Here is a 25,705-nt window from a genome sequence, read left to right as displayed (position 1 = left end):
TTCTGTTTTGGGTATGTTTTTCAAAATCTGAGAGCTGTGGGTGCACAGCCGTGTGCATTATCAAGTAGCGTCCTACACAGCTGGAAGATTTTGAAGAGGGTGCCTGTGGTTTGTGTCCGTGTGTTGGTTTCAGGTGTACAGCACAGTGAGTGACTCAGTTATACTTACGTATGTTCTTTTTTCAGATTCTTTTCCCTTAGGTTATATAAAATATTGAGCATAGTTCCGTGTGCTCTCCAGTAGGTCCTTGTTGGTTATCTGTCTTAGATAGTAGAGCCAGTTTTTAAATTGCACGGCTGAAAGGCCAAGGGCCGCCCCGCCCTGATTTTGCCACCTTCAAGTGAGGCTGCCCTTGCTGCTTCTCCCCGCCCTGCCCTCCCCACTGCCCCTGGGCCTGTGGCCCGGGGACCTTGCCACACCCTGCAGGCCTCTCCGTTCAGTCAGGGCATATCTGTTGACTCGGAGTCTCAAGCCAAGTCTCAAGCCGTGTGCTGGAGCAGGATGTGCGGCCTAGTGGGCAGGAGCCGGGCCCGGGCGGCACGCAGGGCCGGAGGCAGGTCAGCTCGCCCTCGGCGGCTGCGCTCGCTGGGCCCACCCGCCAACTGAACCTGAAGCTCCAGGGGCGCCCACCGTCGGGGTTTTCGGGAGCCTTCCAGCCGACTGTGGGCGCCTCCAGGACTGCGTCCCCCGATGTACTACTCTGGTGATGTCACGTCGCCAGACGTTGCGATACGTTGTTGTATCTCTGAGGGGTAAAGCCAGAACCTACCTCTCGTCGTGACGGCGTGCCGTGCGCTCCAGATTTGGGCCCTTGGCTGTGCTCGCTGGGCTTCTGGACCACATCCGCTCTGTGTCCACCAGCGAGCAGGCTCAGCGAGCGGATGGGTGGGTGGGTCCTCACACTTGGGGCCGGGGGCCTGGCGTTGCTCTGGGCTGTCGTGGGCTCTGGAGAAATGAAGCCTTCAGGCGGAAGCAGGCCGCGGTTAACGTCCTCGTGGACAAAGTGTCGAAGAGATACGGCTGCACGGTGCTGTGACCTCCGGGGAACATTCCCAGCCAGAGACACATGGGTTTGATCTGGCTCTCGTGTCCAGATTTCTCAGTTATGTCTGAGAAATGTAAATAATAACTGGGAGATGAGCCAGATTCTTGTCCCAGTCCCCTGGAAGTGGCCCGTCTCTTTGGAGGTCAGAGTTCCCGAGGGAAAAGCCTGTTCCTGGTGGCCGTGACATTAGCGCGTTCCAGGAGAAGCCGAGGGGAAGGAGGAAAAAGGGAAGAGGAAGACAGGGAAGGCCCCAGAGGAGAAGCACCTAGTGATTCTGATGGCTTTTTGGTACTTGTTTGCAAAGCAGGTGTAAAACATGATTTATGATCTAAAAATGGTTCTAATTTGCAATCTACTGGAAATAGGCAAGTTAGTATAAAATTATCACTTATTTTTGTAACTGAGAGTAATTCTCGGGTTATTGGCGCTTTTCATGAAAAGTGCCTGACATTTCAGGACTCAGAAGCAGAAGGTAAGCACCGCCCGTCTGCAGCTGTGAGACGAGAAAGGGGGCTGGGGGGAGGGAGGGTGGCCTTGCGATGGCTGTGTGCTATCTGCTGTCCTTGAGGTCTGGCGGCACGTCCCCTGCCTGTGTGATCATGGGCCGGTGCTCTGATCCTCTGCCCTGTCCTCTGAGCTGTAAAACGGAGCGATGATGCCTTGCTCGGGGCTGGTTGTGAGGACTTAGCAGCGATGCTGATCGTAGCCAGGCCGCCGGGGGCTGAGCCTTCACCCCTCGAGCATCAGGCACAGCCCAGCGACTGCGTCTCAGTGACAACGGGTGTGCAGGCGCAACCGCCATCCCGGTCCTCTCGGGGGTGTCCCAGCGGCCGTGGGCATCCTTGGGGTCTGGCCAGGGGTTCTCACCTCTGCACTCTTGGCACTTGGGGCTTAGTTATTCTTTGTGGTGCAAAGTCCTGTGTGTTATCGGATGTTTAGCAGCGTCCTGGAAGCCAGTGCCCCTCGCCCCCTCCACGGTGTGACCGCTAAGAATGTCCTCAACGTTGCCAGCTGTCCCCTGGCGGGGAGTTGGGGCAAGGCTGAAGCTAGGCTGGGGTTGCATTATTTTGGGTTTAAGTTGGTTGAGTGGTTCACAGTGATTTCCACGTACAAAGCTCATCAGTTACAGCCTGGACGATGGTGTGGTCAGTTCAAAAACTCAGATTACTCTCTGCACAAAACAAACTCAAAATGCCTGAGATCAAACACCATATGAAAGAAATGAGTTTCTTCCAAATTTCACTACCAACCTAAAGAAGTACATGACATACCAATAATGGCTTAGGAAGTTGAAATAAATTTTAAAAGCTACCAGTAATAAATTCAGATAGCCATGCTAGGGAAAATGCTGAGCTATCGTCTATTCTTTCAATAGAAAAGCATTGTCCTGACAGGAGGCAAGGACAGAATATGCAGCCTAATAATATAGAACAAAAGAAAGGGAGTGTCAGGCAGCTTTTTTTTTTTTTTTTTTTTTTTTGAGGGCCTCTCACTGCTGTGGCCTCTCCCGTTGCGGAGCACAGGTTCCGGACGCGCAGGCTCAGCGGCCATGGCTCACGGGCCCAGCCGCTCCACGGCATGTGGGATCTTTCCGGACCAGGGCACGAACCCGTGTCCTCTGCATCAGCAGGCGGGCTTGCAACCACTGCGCCACCAGGGAAGCCCGGGTTTTCATTTTGATGAAGTGCAATTTATCAATTTTTGCTTCTGGGGATTGTACTTTTGGTGTTTTATGTCTAAGAGCTATTTGCCTATCCCTAGATCCTGTAGATTTTTCTCCTATGTATTTTCTAAAAGTTTTATAATTTTACACTTAACGTTCGTGATCTATTTTGAGTTAATATTTGTATAAGGTTCACCTGTTGCCTCTGGATGTTGAGCTGCTCCAGCACCATTTATTAAAAAGACCATCCTCCTTCCACTGAGTTGCTTTTGCTCCTTTGTCAAAAATCAGTTGGGTCTAGGAAATTCCCTGGTGGTCCAGTGGTTAAGACCCGGTGCTTTCACTGCATGGCCCAGGTTCAGTCCCTGGTCGGGGAACTAAGATCTGGCAAGCCACGCTGAGTGGCCCCCCACCCCCCAAAAAATCAATTGGGATGTAGGCAAATAAGCACATGAAAAGATGGCACTGGTCAGGAGGGAAATGAAAGTCAAAACTACAAAGAGAGCGACCTCATGGCTGCTACCAAAACAAAACAAAACAAAAAACAGAAAATAGCAAGTGCTGGTGAGGATGTGGAGAAATTGGAACCCTTTTTGGTGGGAATGTAAAATGGTGCAGCCACTTTGGAAAACAGTATGGCAGTTCCTCAAAAAAGTAAAAATAGAACTACCATATGATCCAGCAACTTCACTTCTGGGTATAACCAAAAGAATTAAAAGCAAGATCTGGATGAGATATTTGTACACCCATGTTCATAGCATTATTCACAGTAGTTAAAATGTGAAAGCAACTCAAGTGTTCACCAGTGGATAAACGGATAAGCAAAACATGGTCTATACATACAGTGGGACATTACTCAGCCTTAAAAAGCAGGGGAGGGACTTCCCTGGTGGTCCAGTGGGTAAGAATCCACCTGCCAACGCAGGGAACACGGGTTCAATCCCTGGTCCGGGGAGAATCCCACAAGTCAGCGACTAAGCCCGCGTGCCACAACTAATGAAGCCCGCACGCTTAGAGCCCGTGCTCCACAACAAGAGAAGCCACCGCAGTGAGAAGCTCACGCACCGCAACGAAGAGTAGCCCCCGCTCGCCGCCAACTGGAGAAAGCTCACACACACAGCAGTGAGGACCCAATGCAGCTGAAAATAAAATTAAAACAAAACAAAACAATGCTTTGAATTTCAGTGTCCGTACGTTCACTGCTAGCTTATAGAAATACAACTGATTTTTGTATCTTGTATTCTGAGAACTTGCTGAACTCACTTAATAGTTCTAGAAGTTTTTTGTAGACTCCTTGGGATTTTCTTGTCAGACAATCATGTCATCTGCAACAAGGGACTGTTTTACTTTTCCCTTTCTGATCCCTGTGGCTTTTGTTTCCTTTCCACGCCTCCTGCATGGGCTGGAACTTCCAGCGCGATGCTAAGTGAGAAGTAAGATTGCTTGTCCTGATTTTCCTGATCTCGGGAGGGGACACTCAGCCTTCCCCCGAGGATGATGTTAGTGCTGGTTTTTAAAAATAGATGCTCTTTGACGAAATAGAAAGACATTTTTCCAAAGGACATCCAAATGGCTGACAGACACCGGAAGCGATGCTCGAGGTCGCTAATCATCAGGGAGATTCACATCAAAACCGCGAGCTATCGCCTCATGCTTGCCAGAACACCGGTCATCGAGAAGGTGAAAGGGAATTAGTGTTGCCCAGAGCGTGGAGAAAACACTGCTGGTGGGAATGGACATTGGTGCCGCCACTATGGAAAACAGCATGGAGGCTCCTCAAAAGAGTAAAAATGGAATTACCATATGGTTGTGCAATTCCACTTCTGGGTATTTACGCAAAGGTAACGAAAACATTAGCAAAGGGATGTCTGCCCTCCCGGGTTTATCGCATTATTCACAATAGCCAAGGTATAAAAACCTGAGTGCCTGTCAAAGGATGACTGGTAAAAGTGTGAGATACATATATACACACACACAGTCAAATATTATTCAGCCACGAGAAGGAGGAATGTCCTTCCATTTGTGATGGCGTGGTTGGCCCCTGAGGTCATTACGCTAAGTGAGATAATCCAGTCAGAGAAAGATATTAAATATTAAATATTAAATATTAAGTATTGTATGATATAACTTACATGTGGGTCAGAGGAAGCCAAACTCGTAGAAAGAGTGGAGTGTTGGTTGCCAGGGGTTATAGTGGGGAATAGGAGAGGTGTTTCAGGTACAAATGTGCAACTAATAGAAAAATAAGTCCTGGAGATCTGAGGCACAGTATAGTGAATGTAGACAACAGTATTTTACTTAAATCATCCAAATTCCTGAGAGACTAGATCTTAATTATTCCCACCACACAAAGAGCAATGACAACTCTATGGTGTAGTGGCGTGCTCACTAATTTTACACTTTGACCACTGGCAGCCATATTACCAGGTACAGGTGTATCAAATCAACACGTTATTAATTTTTTTTTTTTATTTTGGCTGTGTTGGGTCTTCGTTTCCGTGCGAGGGCTTTCTCTAGTTGTGGCAAGCGGGGTCCACTCTTCATCGCGGTGCGCGGGCCTCTCACTATCGCGGCCTCTCGTTGCGGAGCGCAGGCTCCGGACGCGCAGGCTCAGTAGTTGTGGCTCACGGGCCTAGTTGCTCCGCGGCACGTGGGATCCTCCCAGACCAGGGCTCGAACCCGTGTCCCCTGCATCAGCAGGCGGATTCTCAACCACTGCACCACCAGGGAAGCCCAAATCAACACGTTATATACCTTGGACTTGCACATTGTATGTCAAATATATTTTAGTTAAAAAAATAATATCTTTTATCCAAAAAAATGGATGCTCTTTGTCAAGGTGAGGAAGTTCCCTGTCTATTCGTATTTTTCTGAGAGTTTTTATCATGAAAGGGTGTTGGATTTTGTCAAATGCTTTTTCTGCCTCGATTGATATCATCATGTGATTTTCCTCTGTTGGCTTGTTAGTATGGTGGATTACTCTGGTTGATTTTTTTTTTTATATCCTCCTTGTTCTGATTAATTCTTTATCATTCCATCGTGAACATTTCTCCAGGTCATTAAAATTCTTCAAACACTGCATTCTTAATGACTGGTTGATTTTTGAATATTGACCCAGCCTTGCATCCCCAGAATACCCCACTTGTTTATAAATAGTTTGCAAATCCTTTCATATATTGCTCAATTCTGTTTGCTGATATTTTGTTAAAGATTTTTGCATCTATATCCTTGCGGGTTATTGGTCTGTAGTTTTCTTCTTTGGTACTGTCTTTGTCTGGTTTCGGTATCAGGGTAACACTAACTTCATAAAATGAATTGGTAAGTGTTCCCTCCTCTTCTACTTTCTGGAAGAAGTGTGTAGAATTGGTGTTAATTTTTCTTTAAACGTTTGGTAGAATCCTCCTGTGAAACCATCTGGCCTAGAGGTTTCCTTTTAGGGAGTTTTAAAATTACAAATGCAATCCCCTTAATTGCTATAGGGCTGTTAAATTCTCCGTTTCATATTGGGTCCACTGTGGTAGTTTGTGTTTTCCAGGAAGTGGTCTGTTTTCATCTAAGTTGTCAAATTTGCTTATGCTATCAGGTGGTTTTCATAAAGAATCCATTCTTTCTCATGGATTTTGTGGTGTGTGTGGAATTTGTCAGTTCCTACATTTGTAATTTGTTATGACTTCTCTTGTCAGTCTTAATAAATATTCACTTTTGGACCTCACGTTTTATGATCATAATTTGATACGTGTCTTTTTCTTAAAGGACCCCCATCTGCCCCTTCTTGTATAATTCAGGCCACACAGAAGCTGGATCTGCCCAGCCCCCTCCAAAGACGTGGACTTGGCATGTGTTTGTTGCCTTAAATGAAACTCCAGTGAGCGAAGGGAGTTTGGGGCCTCACCACCGGTTAGGTCTCAACGAGCAGCGGACGAGTACTTTATGCTTTTGGAGTGAAACCCGTAGGGAAAACGTGCAATATGCCAGCCTGTATTTAGTCCTGTCTGTGTGATACCAGGTGATAATTGTTGCTCTTCTTTCTCCTTTCCTAAATTTCCACAATACACATGCTTATTTTTTCAAAAAATGAAAGAGAGGAACAGAAAAGGTGGATAAAAAGGGACTGACTGGGGAGTTTTGGGTGCAGAGTTAGGGGGGCGTCTCCAGGAGGGGCCCCAAGACCCCGACATCTCACGTGTTTCCAAGTTCCCACACTCCCTTCTCCGCCTGATGCATTTCAAACAGGAAGCTGTTTGCAGATAATACCGCAGCCCCAGCCTGATTTGCCGGGCAGTCTGACAGCCAGGCCGCTTGCCCGACGTGTGGGACCGCGGCCCGTAAACAGCAGCCTGGCCTGGCGCACGCCTCAGGTAGGGACGCTCTGCTGGCCACTCCGCAGCCTTGGGAGCGGGACGGGGGTGGGGAACCCGCGGGAGATGCTCGGGCGGGAAGGCGCGGCTCCTGACGGGGCACAGGTAGGAACTGGCTGCAGGGCCAAGGGATTTGCTCTCAGATCGGGTGTGTTGCAGGGATCGGGCCAGAATTCTGAGGCTTGACTGATTCGGTAGCCAAGGTGGAAACTTCTGCAGCAGAGCGCCGAGCGCCCGAGCTACCAGTTACTAGGAGATGATCAGGTTTCCATAGATTCAACGGGGTGACGCAGTTTCTCCTGCCTCCCAGCGGGGTACAAGCGGCCGCAGAACCCCCGTCCCAGCCCCTGGCACACACACCTTCCTGAGCAGCCAGCTCGGGCTCCCGGGGCCTGGCGGACCCCCCAGCGGGGGCGATGGGGTGACCAGCTCCTCTCTCTGCTCAGCGGCCAGCCTCTCTGTTTCGGGCTCAGCGGTGGGAGTCCCAGATGTGGGGCGAAAGGCGGGGCTGGAGAAGGCAGCTTTCAAGGGCACATAGGGTCACCCTGTGCAGGGTGGGGTCATCTGCCTCCAAAATTGGATTCCACAGCGTCCCAGGGGCCCTCCTGCCCTGACGTTGGCTGTCCGGCCGAAGTCAGGCAGTGGTTCTGAAGTGAAGAGGTAAAGTTTGGAAGCCACTGAGTGTGTATAACTGGATTTTCCGTTTGATGGGAAGCACGTTGCCCGGGTAAGCAAGCAGAGCAGTGCCCCAAACGTTCACAGCTGTTCAGCTCTATTTACGAATCTGAAAAATCTATGTATGCCAAATGAAAGAACAGACAGATGATTTGCATAAGGCTAGGGGGAAGAAATAGGGAAACGGCCTCTTCTTGCTTCATGGTCTTGGTAAAAAGATAGGAAAAAGGTGTGCCCTTGGGGTGAAACTGTCAGTGCCATAGGCGCTGGGGAAGGCCCAGCGTCACTGTAGGGGTGGGGGTGGGGTGTCTGCCTGCCAGCAGGCATTCACGGTGCCCGTAAGACGGTGGGCCCTGCTGTAGACGTTTCATGAAAATGTACAGTTGCACGTTTGGCCCATTAACTGCACTTTTCCCCCTGTTTCATTCTTATATCGTGTTTCTACCAAGAATTCCAAATTGAATTTCCTTTCTTCTCGGCCAGGCTGGCCTCCTTCACGGAGGGGCGGGCCCCGGCGGGGAGATAAGGATGTTTTTCTTGAAGAGACCCTGGAGGAGCTGCAGCCTCCCCGTTTATAAAACAAAATTCCTCTTCTAAGAGGGCGGGAAGGAGCCCGAAGTCTGGGAAAGAGGCTCCCAGCCAGGGCCCGCCCGCACCGATTCCTGCTGGCAGGACCCGTTTTGGGCCCAGGCTCGTGAGCGGGCCGGTGGGAGGGCGGCCCCGGCGGCCCCGCGCCCCAGGCCTCTGCCCCTTGCTCCCCGTTCTTGGGAGGTGGCATCTGATCTTCTCGGGGCTGCTCCTGAGGCTTCTGCAGGGGGAGAGCAGTGAGTCTTGCTGAACGAGGTGGCTGTCTTCTGGCCCAGTTGTCTCTAGCTAGAGAGGAAATTCCCATGTCCGTTCCTGAGACATTTAAAACAATCCAAACACAGCTGGCCTCCCACACATACCAAGGGGCAAGTATCCATTGGCCTGAGCACAGAAGTAGAGGAGCAAATGTCTATCATGGCTTTTAAAAAATCGCCAGGTAGTTGACATGGGATATTCTATATCCCCATGGCCTTCCAGACGTACCTCCTCGAGAGAAGCAAACGACTCGCTGCTAAAGCAGCAGCTACGCTCATTACGGTTAAGAACACAATGTGACCGGCCGCACTGGCCGCACTGGCCGCACACTCGGCGGTGCTGCTTTGTTCAAAGACCGTTAGGAATTCCGGGCCGCGATCCCATCACGCGGCCCTCTACGTGGGCCCGCACGGGCCGCGTGCGCCCGAGGAGCTGGCCCTGGGAACGCCGTGCGGACCCGGGGCGCGATGAACGCCACGCACGGGAACCTGGGGAACCGTCAGCAGGAGAAGCGCGTCCCGTTCTCTGCGAGTTGCGGCTGGGAACCTCGGGGCGTTCATTCGTCCGCTCGCCCACCCTTCCGTCCCCTCACTCAGCTTAGCGCCTGCGGCCCCAGGCCTGAGCGCTCCAAGCTCTTCCAGCTGCGGCTGCAGGTCCAGCACGAGCTGCTCGCTCGGGGCTCAGGGCTCAGGGCTCAGCCGACAAAGGAGATGGACGGAGCCAACTCACCGGGGCCCGGGCTGCGGGCACGTGCTCGTCACTCTGCCCCGCGGTTCCAACGTCGGTGTGGGTGCCGGGGGCCACGCGTGAAGGGCCCTTCAGCCTCTCGCTGCCTCCTGTTCACTGCCTTTAAAACCAGGGACCGTATACGTCACCAGGTGGTCCGGGGACCCAATGAGACGTGTGTGTCCACGTTTGGTGCTCAATAAACGTTAGCTCCTTTTCTCTCCACCGAACATGAGTATTAGAAGATTAGATAAAAGCCCAGTGCTGCCGTGACTGGGGGGGAGGGTGGGCCCTGACTTTGATCCGGGGAAGCCGGCAGTCGGGCCGAGTGAGGGGTGGCGCTGACAGGGCAGCGGTCGGAAGTCCCAGGCTCCAGCCCATCGCCACCACCTCTCGGTTGTCACCGGGGTCTCCGCCTCTGGCCTCCTGGCCCGTGAGGCAGGAACGACGTGCCCGTCCCAGTGCGGCGTTACACGAGCACCGTGTGGTTCCCGATCTGGCGAGCAGTGCCCCCCCCCCCCCGCCTTGTCCCTGCAGGGTCAGAGCTGTGACCACACGTGGGGGGCCGGGCCTCACTGCAGGACGGCACAGATGACCGTCATCTCTGCCCCCTTCGTGGAAGATCTGGCTAAAGCACAGCCTCTTCACGGGGCGCACAGGACGCTCTCACTCAGCAGCTCTGCTTCCAGCCCTTCATTTGTCTGGAAGCCAGGGCCGGCTGTGGGACTCCTTCCCAGGGTGTGGTGGCCGGGATGTCAAAAGCTGCTGTCCGGCGGGGCCGGCCCGGTGCCGAGCTGCGTGCACCGCTGCCCGTTCTTCCTCAGCGTGACCCCAGGGGGCTTGCCTCGCCGTAAGGTGAGGGAACAAGCTGACGGGAGATGCCGTCTAGCCAGGGCGCTGGTCCGGGTGCAGCCAGAGGCACAGCTGCCCCCAGCACTGTGGCATCCGGACACCAAGGTCCCGTGGGGCAGACCTCGAAGTCTGCGTGCTTCCTCACTGGCCCAGGGCGGGGGGCCGGCACAGGGACACGGGGGGCCAGCTGTGTCCCTCCAACCTCTGTCCCTGTCCCACTCCCTTCGGTGAGGGGGGCGTCCTCACTGACGTAAGGAGGTAATCAGTAAGCCACAGATGCGTGCGGCAGCGTAACGTCGATGAATCCTGGAGCGCGATGTTGAGTGACGTCGGTTAGACGACGCACGGTGCGGCCCAGTATCTCATAAAACTCAGAACGCGGCCCGCTAGACGCCGCGCCGTCTAAGGATGCATCCGCGGCTGTGCACTGAGGCTGCTTTGGAAACAGCAGGAGAAGGTGGGCTCGCGGGCGAGGAGAGCGGCTCCTCCGAGGGGAGGCCGGGGGCGGGTTGGGCGCCAGGGACTCCGGTCAGGGGGCCGGACGTGTGAAGTGGATGCTCACCCATGTGTGTTTCATGGCCGAGCGGCCGAGTTTTCCCGTAGCGGTGAACACGCCTCTGTGTGTCTCAGGTATCAGGTATCAGGGGTCAGAAGGAGAATCTGGGGGACACCTCCGGAGCGGTGACCGTTGTCACCATTGTCACTGCTGGGCAGAGGGGGTGTCCCGGTGGAGGTTTAAGGTGGCACCCGGGTGACAGAGACAGACAGAGCGACCGGAGAGAAAGAGGCTCCAAAGCACTGAGAGCCGCGCCGGGACCGCTGCGGCCACGGCCCCCGGGCGGGGCGACTGTCTGTCACGCGCTGTCCGCATGTCCCCGGGATTCCCGCCACTGTTGACCGCTTCTCCCCCCTTCAGGAGTCAGCGCGCTGCGAGGCTCACCATGAAGCGGGCTCTGGCTCTGATCGGCCTGGCCTTCCTGTCGGTGCTCTGGGCTGGGGGCGCTCAGCAGACGGTGGACGACACCTGCTCCGTGCAGATTCTCGTCCCCGGCCTCAAAGGTAACCTCCGCCGGGCCTCCCGGATCCGGGCCAGGGCCTCCCGGGCAGCGGCCGGCTCGGGGCCCGGCCGCGGGCAAATCTGCCCCGTCGATGGCCCTGGCCCCCCCCTTCTGTAAAGCCCGGGGTCAGACCGTACGTGGCGTCCACACTGTCGTCAGGCGAGGGATTCTGTGATTCTGAAACCAGGCGTTGGTGTGCGGCTCGGTCCTCCCCGCAGGGACCCTGGAAGGCGTCTGAGGTGTGTTCCAGGCACTGCACACGTCGCCTCCAGCGCCCCTCGGGGTGACATGCTCTCATTGTGCAGATGAGGCCGGGCCAGGCTCAGGGAAACTTAGCAGGTTGGCTAAGTGGGTTGTGTAGCTCTGAAGCCTGGGCTCCTGTTGCGGTTCCTGAGAGTTCTTTACTCCTTCGAAAAATCAAAAAAACTTCTCCTGCGCTTTGTCCGTAATTCACCTCCAGGGGGAGCTGCCTCTGCGGACCGGGGATGGGTGGGCACCAGCACAGGCGAGTATCTTCGCTCAAAAAGTCATCGGGTTCTACCACCCACGGGCAGGAGATCCCAAACCTTGTGGCTCCCGAGCAGGACCAGCTCCGTAATTCGAGGGGCCCAAATGCAGATGAAAATGTGGGATCTCTTGTTTAAAAGTCAGAAGGAATTTCAAGACGGGGACAGGGCGCCTCCACCACGTGGGGCGAGCTTGCCCCTTGGGCCTCGTGCTCCTAAGGTTAGTTTTTTGGCTGCACCGCAGCTTGTGGGATCTTAGTTCCCCGAGCAGGGATTGAACCCGGGGCCCCTGCATTGGGAGTGTGGAGTCTTAACCACTGCACCGCCAGGGAAGTCCCAGAGTCAGCAACTTTAAACAGTCTCTTCCTAACCCCATTAAAAATATACAAATACACAGAAATAGGAAAGAATCTAGACGGAGATACACTGGCATGCTAGCGGCAGTGCTTCTCTGTGAGCACGGAGTTGTGGGTGTCTGGGAAAGCTCGGTCCAGATAGTCTACTGTTTCGCCACATTCACAATTTAAATATGAAACCGGGACACTCTCAAGATTCCGATGTCTCTGGGTTTTCAAGCACATCCTGAGGGTACTCTGAGACAGATGCTTTTTGAAATCTGCGTTGGTGACCATTTCTGCTGCATCCGTATTAAGGGCGTTCCAGGCCGCGTGCTCGGCGGGTCCTCTGCAGAGCTTCCTCCTGCGGGGGTGGCCCGCTCCAGGGACACCTCACCTCCTCCAAGCAATGCTTTCTCACCACCCAACACCATGCTGTGGTCGGTGACGAGCCGCTGTATCGCCAGGTGGAGGCGTGGTCCACAGAGAGCCGACCTGCTGTCACCCTCCAGCTCCTCCCCCCGTACGCGGACTGAGTGTCCGCGGCGAGCAGACGCGATGCGGGCCCTTCAGCGGAGGGGTCTGCTAGTGACTCCGCGGGCCCCTGCTCTCCGAGGCTCATCTTCTGGCAGGTGGTCAGACAGGCTCCCAAGCGGTGCTGAAGCTGTGTGGGACGTCTGGGGCCGTGGGCAACACGCAGACCACGTGCTACCCACAGCGTGTGTTCTGGACCCAGCATTTCAGTGGCAGCATCGTTTCACACGTCCGGTTTCCTGCTAGTCTGTCAACAGCAAAGCAGCGATTTTAGTGGAGAAACTTAGTCTACTTGTGAAAGCCCCTAGAAACCGGATATCTCGTTCTTTTTTAAGTTTCCAGCTTCGGTGGGGGTGTCACTGACAAATAGAAGCTCTGTCTGTTCAAGGCTGTACATCGCGATGCTCCAATAGGCAGGTACCTTGTGACCTGATGGCAGTCACACTGATGACCACACCCACCTCACCTAGTTACCCTCGGTGCGCGCGCGTCTTGTTCTGACGCAGAAGCGTGGGTCAGCGAGAGTTCCTTCTGTGTGATGAGAGGGTGCTGACCCGAAACAGAGGGGGGTTTCATTGTTCTGATGTTTACGTTGGGCAGCAGGGGGAAGGGTGGCGGACAGAAATCTACGGCAGCAAAGCAAGTTTGGGGCGTCTAAGCAACGAAAGTTCAGGTCCATGTAGGTGTGCGTCCCCTGCAAAGTGAAGATTCGCGTCACGGCAGAGCTCCTTCCCGGGATCTGCGTCTCGGGCAGCGTGGGGCAGCGGCGGGCCGGCCCCGCTCAGCCCCTCCTCAGATCAAGCTGCGACCGTGAGGACATTCTGTGCTGCTCACAGGGCACGGAGAGCAGGATGCCCCCGGGGGCAGAGGGGGGCGGGCACAGGGCAGAAACAGGGGGGCTGCTCCATCCCAGGCTCTTCCGTGTCCCCTCAGTCAGGGTCTCGGGGGACTTAGGACTTTCCATCACTCGAGGGGTGGCGCTTCAGCCTCACACCCAGCCTCGGGGCACAGGGGAGGGCGCGCTGCCTCCTGCCTTCTCCGAGAGGCTCGCCGACCGCTAAGCGCACTGGCCACGCAGGGAGCCAGGCAGGGGACGCGGGCTACACCGGCCACACTCGCCCGGATGCGCCCGAGAGCCAGGGCAGCCTGCGAAAGGTCTGATTACAGCACACGTGCCAGGCCTGCCTTGGTCGGTGGAAATACAGGCCCCGCCCTTAAGATGAAAGAGGCAGGTGAGTGGTCTCCATTCGTTCATCAGACATGTCAGCGTTACAGGCCCCACCAGGCCGGGCCCAGCCTGCGAGGGAGGAGCCAGTGCCCGTTTCCTTAGAGACGGAGCCCGGAGGTGGCAGGCGGTCTGTGGGGGCGTGGCGCCCGGGCTGCTTCCGGCCCATCCCGGTGCTTCCTCCTCCGAATCCACACTGGGCTTCAGAATCCTTCTCAACACGACTCCAGGCAGCCTTGTCCTTGAGAAGAAAGTCATCTGCTATTACAGACCTAAAAGTAACCCATTACCTTTGTATTGGGAGAAAGTAACAACTCATTTTGATGGAAGAGCAGTCTTTCCTTTACGGCTGGAAAAGTGGGCTGTAGGTAGGAAAACACTGGTGTGTATTAGCAAGCCTGCTGTTCGGAGATTTTAAAAGGGCAGCATTATTCGTACGGGTTTTATCACATTAACTGAAAGAAGGTTGAGAAAGCCAGTAATGTGGTTAACACACGCCCGTGGGGATTTCACGCTTCTGAAGTGCTGCTCTGCGCCCGTTCCCGCCTCAGCTCCGCTCTCCCTGCCTCTTTCCTGTCCTCACTGCTCTCTCTCCCAGAGGAGGCTCCAGTAGGGGACGTGGCCCGCTTGCTCTCTGATTAGGGTTTTGCTGCCCGGAGCTGCAGAGCTGGCTTGTCGCCTGTGTCTGGCCTGGCTCTTCATCGTAGAGTGGACGTGATCCCTGCCTCACGGGGCAGGGCGGGGGGGAGGTTAAATTGTGGCACTAAGCGAATGGCCGTGTGTGAACCCTAGGAGTTCATCGTAATCTATAGAAGAAGCCTGTGGGTTTGCTTGGTGTTACTTTTCCACGATTATTGGCAGAGCCGCTGTGCGGTCCAGGGCTCTCCCGGCTGCTCCAGGAGACGCAGGCAGGCACGACGTGGACCCTCCGTCCTCCGGGGACTGTGGGACGTGGGCACTGATACTGCTCGCCTCTGGCCTGGACCCTGGAAACTTTATTCTCACTGTCCTCCCCTGACGCAGGCATGGGAGCCCGGTATTTTCCTCCTGAAAGCCTGGCGGGGGCGTCCGGCGGGCCGTGCGCGTGAGGTCCGAGCGCTGCCTGTGCCCGGCCCTCCCGGCTCGTCCCACCTCACCTGTGCAGGTGTCCCTTTGTCTCCTCAGTCTCCGCCTGGCTGCATCTTCCTGGTTCAGCAGGTCTCCGTTAAAAGCCACTTCATCAGAGAGGCCTCTTCTGATCTCAGTCTAAATTACAGTCCTTTTGTTGACGTTACTGCTTCATTTTATTCTCGTACCCTGTGTTGCTGATGACAATTCTATGTCAGTCTAATTCTCATTCACACGCGTGCAGTCTTTAGAAATTCCTTTTCCTCGTGGTGCTTATAGAATTTTCTCTTTATTCTCCATGTTCTGCGTGCCACTCTGACACATCTGAGTTATTTTTCCCTCATTTTTCTCCTGCTGGCACTCTGTGGGCACTTGCATTGTGCTCTTTGGTGATTTTCCTTAGTGCCGGGAAATCACAGCTATTCCGTCTTCACAGCTGTTAAGGCTTCAAATGTCTATCCTCCTTTTCTGGAATATTCCTGTATGATAGATAGTGGGATTTGTGGGTGTTTTTCTTCAACGCTCAACTTGATAACTTCAAAACCGAAACAAAACTTTCCATCTCCTTGCCTCTCAGTGTTGCCTTGTAGACAAGTTCTTCATCCTAATTATTTGTCTCATGAATTAGCTTTTATCCTTGGCCATTCTGTTACTCAGCCTGCCTGTAGAGTAACTTGTTTCAAAAATGTATTTCATGCACGAGATTTCCCAGTCGGTCCTCCTTCGTCGCCGCTTGCTCTTGTTCACAGGTGCCTCTTCTCTCTCGTCTTTCTGAGGATATTCAGTGTCTTTCACAGTCAGATTCTGGCTGCCCCACTGACTCCTGTTTCCTGGGTTGTTATTTCTTCTTTCACGATGTTGGTGCCCCTCGCATGTCTGCTGATGCTTGATGGTGAGATCAGTCGGTCAGTCGGTATTTCTTGCTAGACTATCAGTTCTTCTCCAACTATTACTACTGTAATGATTTCCTTTCTTTTTAAAAGATAAGAAAAAACCCGAGAACTACGCAGAGATTCAGGGGCCCGTGTGTGCCAAGTGTGTCAACCACCCTTCAGCGGTAGTTCATGGAGCTGTCACAGCTGTGACGGGGGGTGGCAGTAACATGCCAGCCCTGCATTCCAAGTTGTAATGGCACTTGCTTTGCTTGTCTCTCTGTTTCCTTACGTTTAAGTGGAATGCCCCCTCCCCTTAAGGCCAGATTATCAGTCTGGGGGACTTCACTGGGGAATCTGTAATCTCAGGGAAGCCTCTTACCAAACGAAGGCGCGTGCAGAGAATTTACGGAGAATGAAAGTTCACTTGAACGTTGGCCTGCTTTGTGCACAGCTGGGCAGGTGCACGTCAGCACCCACGCCCAGTCGTGGGGGCAGGTACATCGGGGAACTAGATGAGGCCACGAGGCAGTGCCTGCGGTACGGGGCAGGGTCCTTATCACGGGAGCAGAGAGATCCGGTGGGGGGGTGAGGAGCAGCTTCCTGGACGGCCGGGTGAGCAGGTGAGGCCGCACAGGTGGGTTGACGGCCGCGGCCGGCCAGGCAGAGGCAGCGCTGTAACCAGACGCCTGCGCTCCAGGTACAGGCCCGTGAGGAGGAGCTTAAAAAGGGACATTAATTTTCACTGCCTCTGGCTGTGGGCGGTTTTGAGTCTCCTTTGAGAAGGGAAGTATCATAACGGACTCTGTGCTTTAGGAAGACGGTTCTGGGGTGGATTGGAGTGGGGGCAGCGGGGGAGGGGACCGGGAGGGGCCTTGATGTCCCGTCTTCACTCCGTCCTCTGCTGCCACCGTACCCTGTCCTGCTTGGACAGGGTGTCTCCACGGCTGTTTGCGAGCTGTCTCCTGCCCCAAGCCGCGTGAGGGCGGGCTGGTGGTCCGCGCACCTCCAGGACTGCAGAGGCGTGGCTGAGCGTGGAGCCCCCGTGGGGGCCGGGAGGGCGCGGCCGGTTGGACTTCGCAGAGCTGGGCGGATGCTTTGCTCTCATCCGATGAGGGAGACGGAAAACCAGAGATGACCGTGGGGCTTGGAGCTTGGAGTCTGGGAGACTCGGTGTCTCAGCAGCAGAAGCAGGGAAATCCACAGAGGAGACTCACTTCTGGGGAGAAGCATCAGGTCGACTTGGGACGTGCTGAGTGCGGGGTACCGGGAAGACTCCGCAAACAGCCCGTTTCCCGGTGTCGGTTCTGAACAAAACAGGAAATAGAGCAAACTGTGCCAAAACGTGGTCAGGATCTGTGAGGAAGGCTGGGGGGGTGTGTAGCGTGGGCTGAGAGCAGGACGCAGCCGGCCAACGAGCCTGAACCGGGTGGCGTGCTCACCTGGTCACAGGTGTCCCTGGGCGGCAGGGCGCCCCCTGCAGGCGCTCCCACGGAAGGGGCAAAAGGGGGCGCCGACTCGCGGGCCCAGGTTGATTCTTCCCGAGAGTTCCGGCCCGACAGGGAAGAGAGAGGCCGGCGCGGGCGGTAAGGGGTAGCAGAGCAGCAGCCGTGGTGGGCCCTGGGGCGCCCTGCGCACCAGAGGGCGGACTGGAGCCAGCCCAGAGGGATGGATGGAGAGACGGACAGACGCCCTCCCAGGGGGAGCGGGGTGCAAGGCAGCGGAGCCCTGAGAAGGGACCTGGGGAGGGAGACCGAGAGCCAAGGCTGGGAGCAGGCTGGGAGGGAGGGGTGAAACCCCCCGGGGGCGGGGTGGGAAAGAGGGAGGCCAAGGGGCCTGGCTGGCGGCACAGACGGGCAGCTTTCTCTGGTCGTCCCTCTGTACAGACACTGGAGGCCGGCGCTCAGAGCAGGGTCCTAAAGGCATGTGGCTTCTTCCGCAGGGGATGCTGGAGAGAAGGGGGACAAAGGCGCACCAGGACGGCCTGGAAGAGTCGGCCCCACGGGAGAGAAAGGTACCTGCTGCCCCTGGGCCCCAAGGGCACGGCCGGGGCACCGGCTCCTGTGACAGCTGTTGGGGGGAAGTTGGGGGGGGCGTTCGAGAGGAACCCGACACCTGTGTAGGTCTCAGGACTGAAGCAGGGCGCACAGAGGGCTCTTTAAACGGTGCTCCCTGGCTCTGGCCTGCCCGGCACCGAGAAACAAAGCCCCTCCTGGGAGGTGTGCCCATCGGGTGGTGACGTGTGTGGAAGCTCAGCGCTCGCCTGGCCTCACGTGCAAGATGGGGGTCATCTGTGATCGTTACACGCACAAGTGCAGTTATGAGAGTGTGCAGACAGTGATGGAAACAGCCGTGCAGCTGTGCAAAGGAGAGAGAGCACAGGTTTGGGTGGGGCATGGGGTTTACACCGTGGCCTCCCATTTTTGGCTGATGGACCCGTCACCTTGAATCTGTTTCCTCATTAGGAAAAAAAACAGCGTCGTTCAGCCCGCCTCCCGGGGTTGTGCTGAGGCTTACAGAAGAGAGATCCTACCTAAAAAAGTAGCTACGTGGTACATGGTGATGTCAATAAATGTCATCATTAGGATATACTTACTTTTGCTGCTTTAAAGTTTGTGAAATCCTTAAAAGCTGTGTTTGGAAGTGCTTTGTCAACGCCTGCACACTATTCTATGAGAACATGCGCTGAGATTATCCAGCTGGTTCCCTCCCAGCCGCATAGCATCCGAGTTAGGTGGTTCTTGAAACAACACAGATAAAGGTGGTTATGTTTTTAAGTCCATGCACTGTTTTTTCATTTTTAAATTTTTTTAAAATGTTGGTTTTTTGGTTTTTGGTTTTTTAAATTAATTAATTTATTTATTTATTTTGGCCACACTGTGAGGCATATGGGATCTTAGTTCCCAGACCAGGGATCGAACCCATGCCCCCTGCATTGGGAGGACTGAGTCTTAACCACTGGACCACCAGGGAAGTCCCAGTTTTCTCCTTTTTGGAGGTGTGATTTACGCACCATCAGTGAGTTTGGCAGCTGCAAATGCCTGTGAAACCCTGGTCACAGCCAAGATCCAGAGGACTTCTCTCACCACCATCCCTCCATCAAGCCCAGGTGCTGATTCTTCTTTCTTACTTTCCCTGTACTCATAACAAATTAACTAAAAAATAAAAGAACTGTGCTCCTGGTTCAAAGTTCAAAACACACAGAAATTATTCACAGTGACTAGTCTCCTTCCCACCCCCACTGACGACCACTGTTAGGTTTCCTTATCTTCACAGAGATGTTTCGTAATGGCCGAGTGAACTCTATTCTTTCCTGCTTCTGTACAAGCAATTGCAAAATGTGTGCAATGTCCTGCACTTCGTTCTTGTCACGTATCCGGGTACTTGGAGATCATTCATTCTACAGGAGGACCTGCAGGGTTTGCTTGCTCTTGCCTGGAGACATTGTGTCTGTTCTTTATCTAACTGGTCTCCTAGTACTGCAGATTTACAGTTCCCTAGGGGCTTGCTGCAGTGAGTGAGTAATCTTGTAAATGTCACTTTTAATGTGCACGAGTACAGCCTGAAGATAAATTCCGGACAGAGTAATTGTTGATCAAAATGCACGTGCATTTGAAATGTTGGTGGATATGGCCTTACAAAAGGATCGAATCCATTTACCCTCTGTTTATTGAAGCACAAGACGGCCGACCCCGCCCTTAACCCTCCCAGCCTCGGACAGCTGCCAGTCTGGTAGTCGTGGAAGGCCACATCAGTGTGGCTTTAACTTAGCCTCTCTTATCATAAATGAAGTCAGCTTATTTTTCAGGTGTTTAAAAGTCATTTGTATTTCTTTTCTTTTTTTTTCCTTTTTGAGGATTGTCTTTTCCAGTCTTTTTAAAAACCTTTCTTGGGTTCTTCTTCTTTTTTTAAATTTTTATTTATTTTTCGGCTGCGTTGGGTCTTCGTTGCGGTGCGTGGGTGGGCTTCTCATTGCGGTGGTTTCTCTTGTTACAGAGCGTGGGCTCTAGGTGTGTGGGCTTCAGTGGTTGTGGCATGTGGGCTCAGCAGTTGTGGTGCGTGGGCTTAGTTGCTCCACGGCATATGGGATCTTCCCAGACCAGGGATAGAACCTGTGTCCCCTGCGTTGGCAGGTGGATTCTTAACCACTGCGCCACCAGGGAAGTCCCCCTCTATTGTGAGGACAATGTCACATGTCACAGTTAGGAAGTGACTATCCCCCTTTTCTGGATGGTCACAAATTCATTTTCATGACGCCATTTCATTGACTTTTAAAATTTTTTCCTTTGGCCGAGCTGTGCAGCTTGTGGAATCTTAGTTCCCTGACCAGGGATTGAACCCACGGCCCCCTGCAGAGGAAGCGTGGGGGTTTTTGCATTGATGTTTTTTCAAAGTAACGATGTTTGAGCTCAACGCACGTGCAGCAGGAAATGCCTAATTTCATGCCAATGTGGACCCTTGGCTGCTCTCTCATCTCTGTCACTAGTGTCACCAACATGTAGCTCTCTCATCGCTCTGTCATCATCATCATTCTCTCTTATTCTCACTCTTGAAAAGCAGGACAAGCACGCAGAGACTATAAATGCTGTTATTATAGCGTCTGAATCTCCTGACGAGGCTGAACGTTGCTGGGAAGGCAGCAGCCTAATTCATTGCCTTTTCCTGTCATTAACCACTAAGTTGAGTGCTGTTACGTGCTGAGATCTCGGGGAGGCCACCTGGAGCCCCAGAGTCAGCGGGGGAGGACAGATATGTGGACCCTGGAGAGTAAATTGAGGCTCTGCTGCGCAGCAGTGTGGAGGGGAATTTGGGCTGGATCGAGAATGTGTCTTGTCTCAAGTTTTTCTAACACGGAACAGTAAGGTGTGCTCATGATAGAAAATTTATATATGTATATATATAAAAGTGGTGAGAAAAATCGGCATAATAAAATCATCCAGAGATAACCACTTATTTTGGTATATTTCCTTTTTCAGGGTGACTTTTCTTGCTTTGTTGTAATTATATTGTGTATATAAGTTTGAACCTATTTCGTAAATTTAATGCCAAATTTTAGTGTAAGTAGTTCTCATGCTATGAAATCATGTTGATGAATGTCTCCTATCCATGGGTAACTTAAAGCTCCACTGGGAGCGGGATGTTCGAGAGCAGAGCCCCGTGTATGATTAGCGCAGGAGAGGGGAGCCTGGGCCGGCCATTGACAGTCCCATTGACCTGCCTGACAAGGAACCTGCCAGGCTAGGAGGCGATGGGGCAGTGATCACCGGGCTTGCCGCGGGTCTGGCTTCGCCACTGACCAAATGAGCAGGTCTGCTCTGGGGTCTTTGCTACTTTGTAGAGTACAGAGAACAAGTCAACCCAAGTGGGATATATTTTGGTTATTGAATAGTGGGATAGTTACGTAGAAATCTAGGAAATATCCGTTTGGGGATGACCTTTAAAAAGAGGACTGGCCATGGCATGATAGAATATAAGAGAATAAAATGGGATACGAGAACAGACATGTGATCGACTAAGATATTTACAAAAAGATGGAAAAGAAATTAATCAAAATATTCGTAGTAGACATTTCTGGGTTATAGGATTATGGACCTTTAAATTTTCTTCTTTAAATTCTTCCTTACATTTTCTCCTGTCTCTGTCTTTGGTGTTCCCAACAATGTGCATGAACTATACTTTTTTTTTTTTTTTTTTTGCGGTACGCGGGCCTCTCACTGTTGCGACCTCTCCCGTTGCGGAGCACAGGCTCCGGACGCGCAGGCGCAGCGGCCACGGCTCACGGGCCCAGCCGCTCCGCGGCATGTGGGATCTTCCCGGACCGGGGCACGAACCCGCGTCCCCTGCATCGGCAGGCGGACTCTCGACCGCTGCGCCACCAGGGAAGCCCATGAACTATACTTTTGATGTTAACAGGTATTTTGAAAGGTTGCCGTGGCCCTGGCCCTGGCCTGTTGGCGATGTAGGCTCACCTGGAGGCCCAGGTGAGGGTTTGTGAGCTCTGGCGGTCTCCCACACACTGACGGCCAGGCTCACGGTCAGCGTGGCTGCAGCTGGGCTCGTCGGAGCCCGGGAACTGAGAGCTGCGGCCGGCCTCAGAAGCGCTATAGCGCAGGCTGCCTCGGGGCCTCCGGTGTGCTGGGAGGCGACCTCAGCTCCAGGACGCCCCAAGGCTCCTCACTGGAACCGCTCTCCCGCCGGGATGCGGGATTCTTCCAGCCACCTTCCATCCTCCTGCATCCCGCTTTCGTGGGGGCGTTCCCACCAGTGCCCTGCTCTTAGTGGATTGCAGCTACTGCCCCGCCCGAGAGCAGTGACCGCTGCAGGGAGGGGGGCTGGGGAGACTTGCCTGGTTTCTGCATCAGCTTGGTTTCTACGGAGAATGGCAGAGGGCTGCGTCTGGGTACCTGTCCAGAGGCTTCTTCTGAAAGGGGTTCCGGGGACGAGGGCTCCGGGGCGGGAAGGGCGGGGCGTGGGCGGGGCAGACCCGCTCAACGCCAGCCCTGCCGCTTATCACGCTGTGCCGGCTTCACACCCTCGCCTCCAACCCGTGAAGGCAAAATAGTAACGTAGTCGCTCTCAGTCCCTATTGTTCATTAAAGGACGGAAGCTGGGAACTTGGGAGCAGCAAATGGTGCACGGTGGGCCCTCGGGCAGCTGCCTTGTTCCCACTTCCGAGCTGTTCCAGCCGCACGGCCCACCCGCACTGCACCCGAGGCGGGCCTCACTCATCCCGGACAGCGGCCCTTTCACGAGGGCCCCTTCAGAGTCAGCTGGGACCTTTCAGAACCGGTCATTTCCACTTGAGGCTGTGTTGATGTTTCCCCAGGCACTACCTTAAGCCAACTTAAATCCTCAGTTGTGTTTATGCACTTACATCATTCACACTCGATTTTCATTGTTTAGGAATTATTTTCACCGGAATTATTTTCCCCCTGTGAATTTTCACGGACTCCTTGAACAGTTTTTTTTTTTTTTAAGAACTAATTTTATTTATTTTTTTAAATTTTTGGCTGCGTTGGGTCTTTGCTGCTGCGCGTGGACTTTTCTCTGGTTGCGGTGATCAGGGGCTACTCTTCGTTGCAGTGCGCAGGCTTCTCGTTGCGGTGGCTACTCTTGTTGTGGACCATGGGCTCTAGGCACGCGGGCTTCCATAGTTGCAGCACATGGGCTCAGTAGTTGTGGCTCGCGGGCTCTAGAGGGCAGGCTCAGTAGTTGTGGCGCGTGGGCTTAGTTGCTCCGCGGCATGAGGGATCTTCCCGGACCAGGGCTCGAACCCGCATCCCCTGCATCGGCAGGTGGACTCTCAACCACTGCGCCACCAGGGAAGCCCCATTTTATTTTTTACCTACCTCACATCTTCCCAGCTCTCACCTCTGCCATACTGGGCTCTTCTGAGAGTGTCATTCTTTGCACCTGGTTGAAAATTTCAGCTCTAAATTGTATAGAGAGGACTCTCCCATCAACTTTTAGTTAATGACAATTTTTCCCTGTGTAGTTTTAGCCAGCATCAGTTTTATTTGGTGATGGTTATTTCTACCAGTAACATTCTTTATGAAATTATCAGAAGACCGAAAGCTCTTATTTACTTTCTTGCTAGTTTATGAAAAAGCGTGAGTAATTCCCCGTGGATGCTCCAGAATTCCTCACTGGTGTCCCATCTCCCTGGGTTTTTGCACATTTTCGTTTCTTCCGCGGGACCCTTTCCTTCACTTACCACCTCGTTCCTGACTGGAGTGTTCACATCCCATCAAGGGACCTGGACCTTGGAAGGCTCTCAATCAATTGTTTGTAAAATATCTTGACACTCAATGTCTTGGAATATCTTTGAAACCTGTGGGCGACCTGTCTGTGGCTGAGGGCCTCAGGTGTGCGCGCACCTGCTCCCCCACAGGTTCTAGAGAAGTCTGCGGGCCGAGGCTTCTGAACACGCCAAGCTGGGTTCATTCCCTGCTGCCTACTGAGCAGACAGCTCTGCTCTGAGGATGCTTCTCAAACCACGGGGACCAGCTGGGCCTGGAGTTAAAATGCAGCTTCAGCTCTTGTTTGGGGGGGGCGGCCTGAGATGGGGCAAGTCCTTTGGCCAGCGCCGGGGCTGCCGATCACCCGGTGCTGCGTGGGGTGGGATTGCAGGTTGATCACGATGATCTGGACACCCTCCACCTGGCGCCCTTCTCACGTCAGCTTCCACGAAATGCAAGCTGCGTCGACCTGGGGGCTGCTGCAGGGGGGCTTCCTCTTCCGCTGATTTGCCTTGTGTTGGGGGCTGGCCTCTGGTCACACACTGAGCAGCCCCCCTGTTGAGAACTCAAAACAGCTGTAGGAGAAAGCGCCAGAAAGCTGACGGCTGCCTTTTCTGGAATAACAAAGACAAGCCCAAGGGCCCGGCAGAGCCCCCCCCCACCCCCGCCCCCCCCCGCTGTCGCTGTCCATCGTCCTTTATTGAAATGAGAGCTGCCCCCGCACTGCCAGAGTGCACGCTGTGTGCACACGGCACGGAGCTGGCTTTGCTGACACGACCCGCTAAAGGCGTGTCGTCCCAGCTTTCAAAGCGCCTAGTCCCCAGACACACAGCTAAGAGGCCGCCGGGCCCCTGGGCGCAGAAGCTGGGGACCCACCTGGCCTGCGATGGGGGAGGGCGGCCCTACGTCAGCGATGGGCTTTCTGGGCTCTGTAATGTGCACATTATCTCCGTTAAAAATCGCAGAGGAAGCTGGATGCCAAGTGCTCTTTCTGCCCTGTCTCCTCTTCAGAGGACGGTGTGAGATCTTCATTAAAATTAATAAGAATTAGCAGCCCGCTGCGAGCCGCCCCCGTTCCTGTGCAAGTCCAGAGGGCAGATGTGCGCTAGCACACTCCCCATAAGCGGGATGGGATGGGATGGGAAGAGCTGGCACCGCAGTCACAGCTCCCTGGGGAGCTGCCACCGCCAGCTCTGGAGACTTAAAGGGACCGGATCTGAGTGTGTCTGGTGCGTTTCCAATCATCCCACACCACCAGGGTGGGGGGATTTGTTTGGTTTTTGCAAAAAGCTTCCTGTCATTTGAAGAAGCAAGAGGAGGCGGGATGAAGCCAGCAGGGCTCTCGTTCAGATCCAGTCTCCTCTAGGCTGGCAACCACGCTGCTTTTCCGCTGCTTTCCAAGGAGTGCCTGCGAGTTAAAGCAAGTCAGCATCGCAGACGACCTTGGGTTGCCCTCAAGTAGAGAGTGTGTGGACATCTCGGGGAACTCAATGGTTCTTGCTGTTTCTTCTTCTCCAACACACCTCAAAGAGACAATATTCCTATTAGGAACGGCAGCCCACGCCCTTGACCTTGTGTGCAGGGCCTGATGTAGGCTCCTGCTTCCAGCTTTCAGCCCGAGGGCTGTGAGGATGAAAGGTTTGCTTGGTGTGTGGTTGTACGTTTGAACATGCTGTTTGTGTGTATGTGTGCATGCACGTGTGAATGTAGATACGTGTGCGTGTGTATATGTATGTATATGTACATGCATGTGTATATGTATGAGCATATTTGGAATGCATGTGTGCGTATGTATGGGTGTGCATGTGTATGAGCGCACATGTATATGTGTGCATGTGCGTATATGTGTGTGAATGTGTGTATGTGTATGTGTGCATATGTATGTGAATGCATGCATGTGAATGCAGGTATATGTATGTGAATGCATGTATATGTGCATGTGTGTATATATTTGAATGCGTATGTATGTGCATTGTGTATGTATGTATGTGTATGTGTGTATGTGTGTGAATGCATGTGTATGTGTATATATGTGTATGTGTGTATATGTGTGAATGCGTATATATGTGCACGTGTATGTGTGTATGTGTATATGTGAATGCACGTATACGTGCATGCGTGTATATGTGTGTATATATGTGTGTGTGTGCATGCGTTGCCCAGCACC

General features: G+C 53.6%; 1 protein-coding gene across 2 annotated transcripts in view; it reads left to right on the top strand.

The window, feature by feature from the left end:
- Positions 1-6,944: 6,944 nt before the first annotated feature.
- The window catches only part of COLEC11 (collectin subfamily member 11), a 30,820-nt gene continuing 12,059 nt past the window's right edge, over positions 6,945-25,705 (top strand). The window contains exons 1-3 of one of the 2 annotated variants that reach the window (XM_059078276.2): positions 6,945-7,066; positions 11,079-11,221; positions 17,742-17,813. In XM_059078276.2, the coding sequence (XP_058934259.1) occupies positions 11,104-11,221; positions 17,742-17,813 (190 nt within the window). In that variant the 5' untranslated portion in view covers positions 6,945-7,066; positions 11,079-11,103. The remainder of the gene's footprint in view (positions 7,067-11,078; positions 11,222-17,741; positions 17,814-25,705) is intronic. The other variant, XM_067006949.1, reaches the window with a different exon arrangement.

The sequence above is a fragment of the Kogia breviceps genome, chromosome 11, assembly GCF_026419965.1.
Source record: "Kogia breviceps isolate mKogBre1 chromosome 11, mKogBre1 haplotype 1, whole genome shotgun sequence".
Lineage (NCBI taxonomy): Eukaryota > Metazoa > Chordata > Mammalia > Artiodactyla > Physeteridae > Kogia > Kogia breviceps.
Note: the sequence above shows the minus strand (reverse complement) of the source record. Positions and strands in the feature narration are given on the sequence as shown.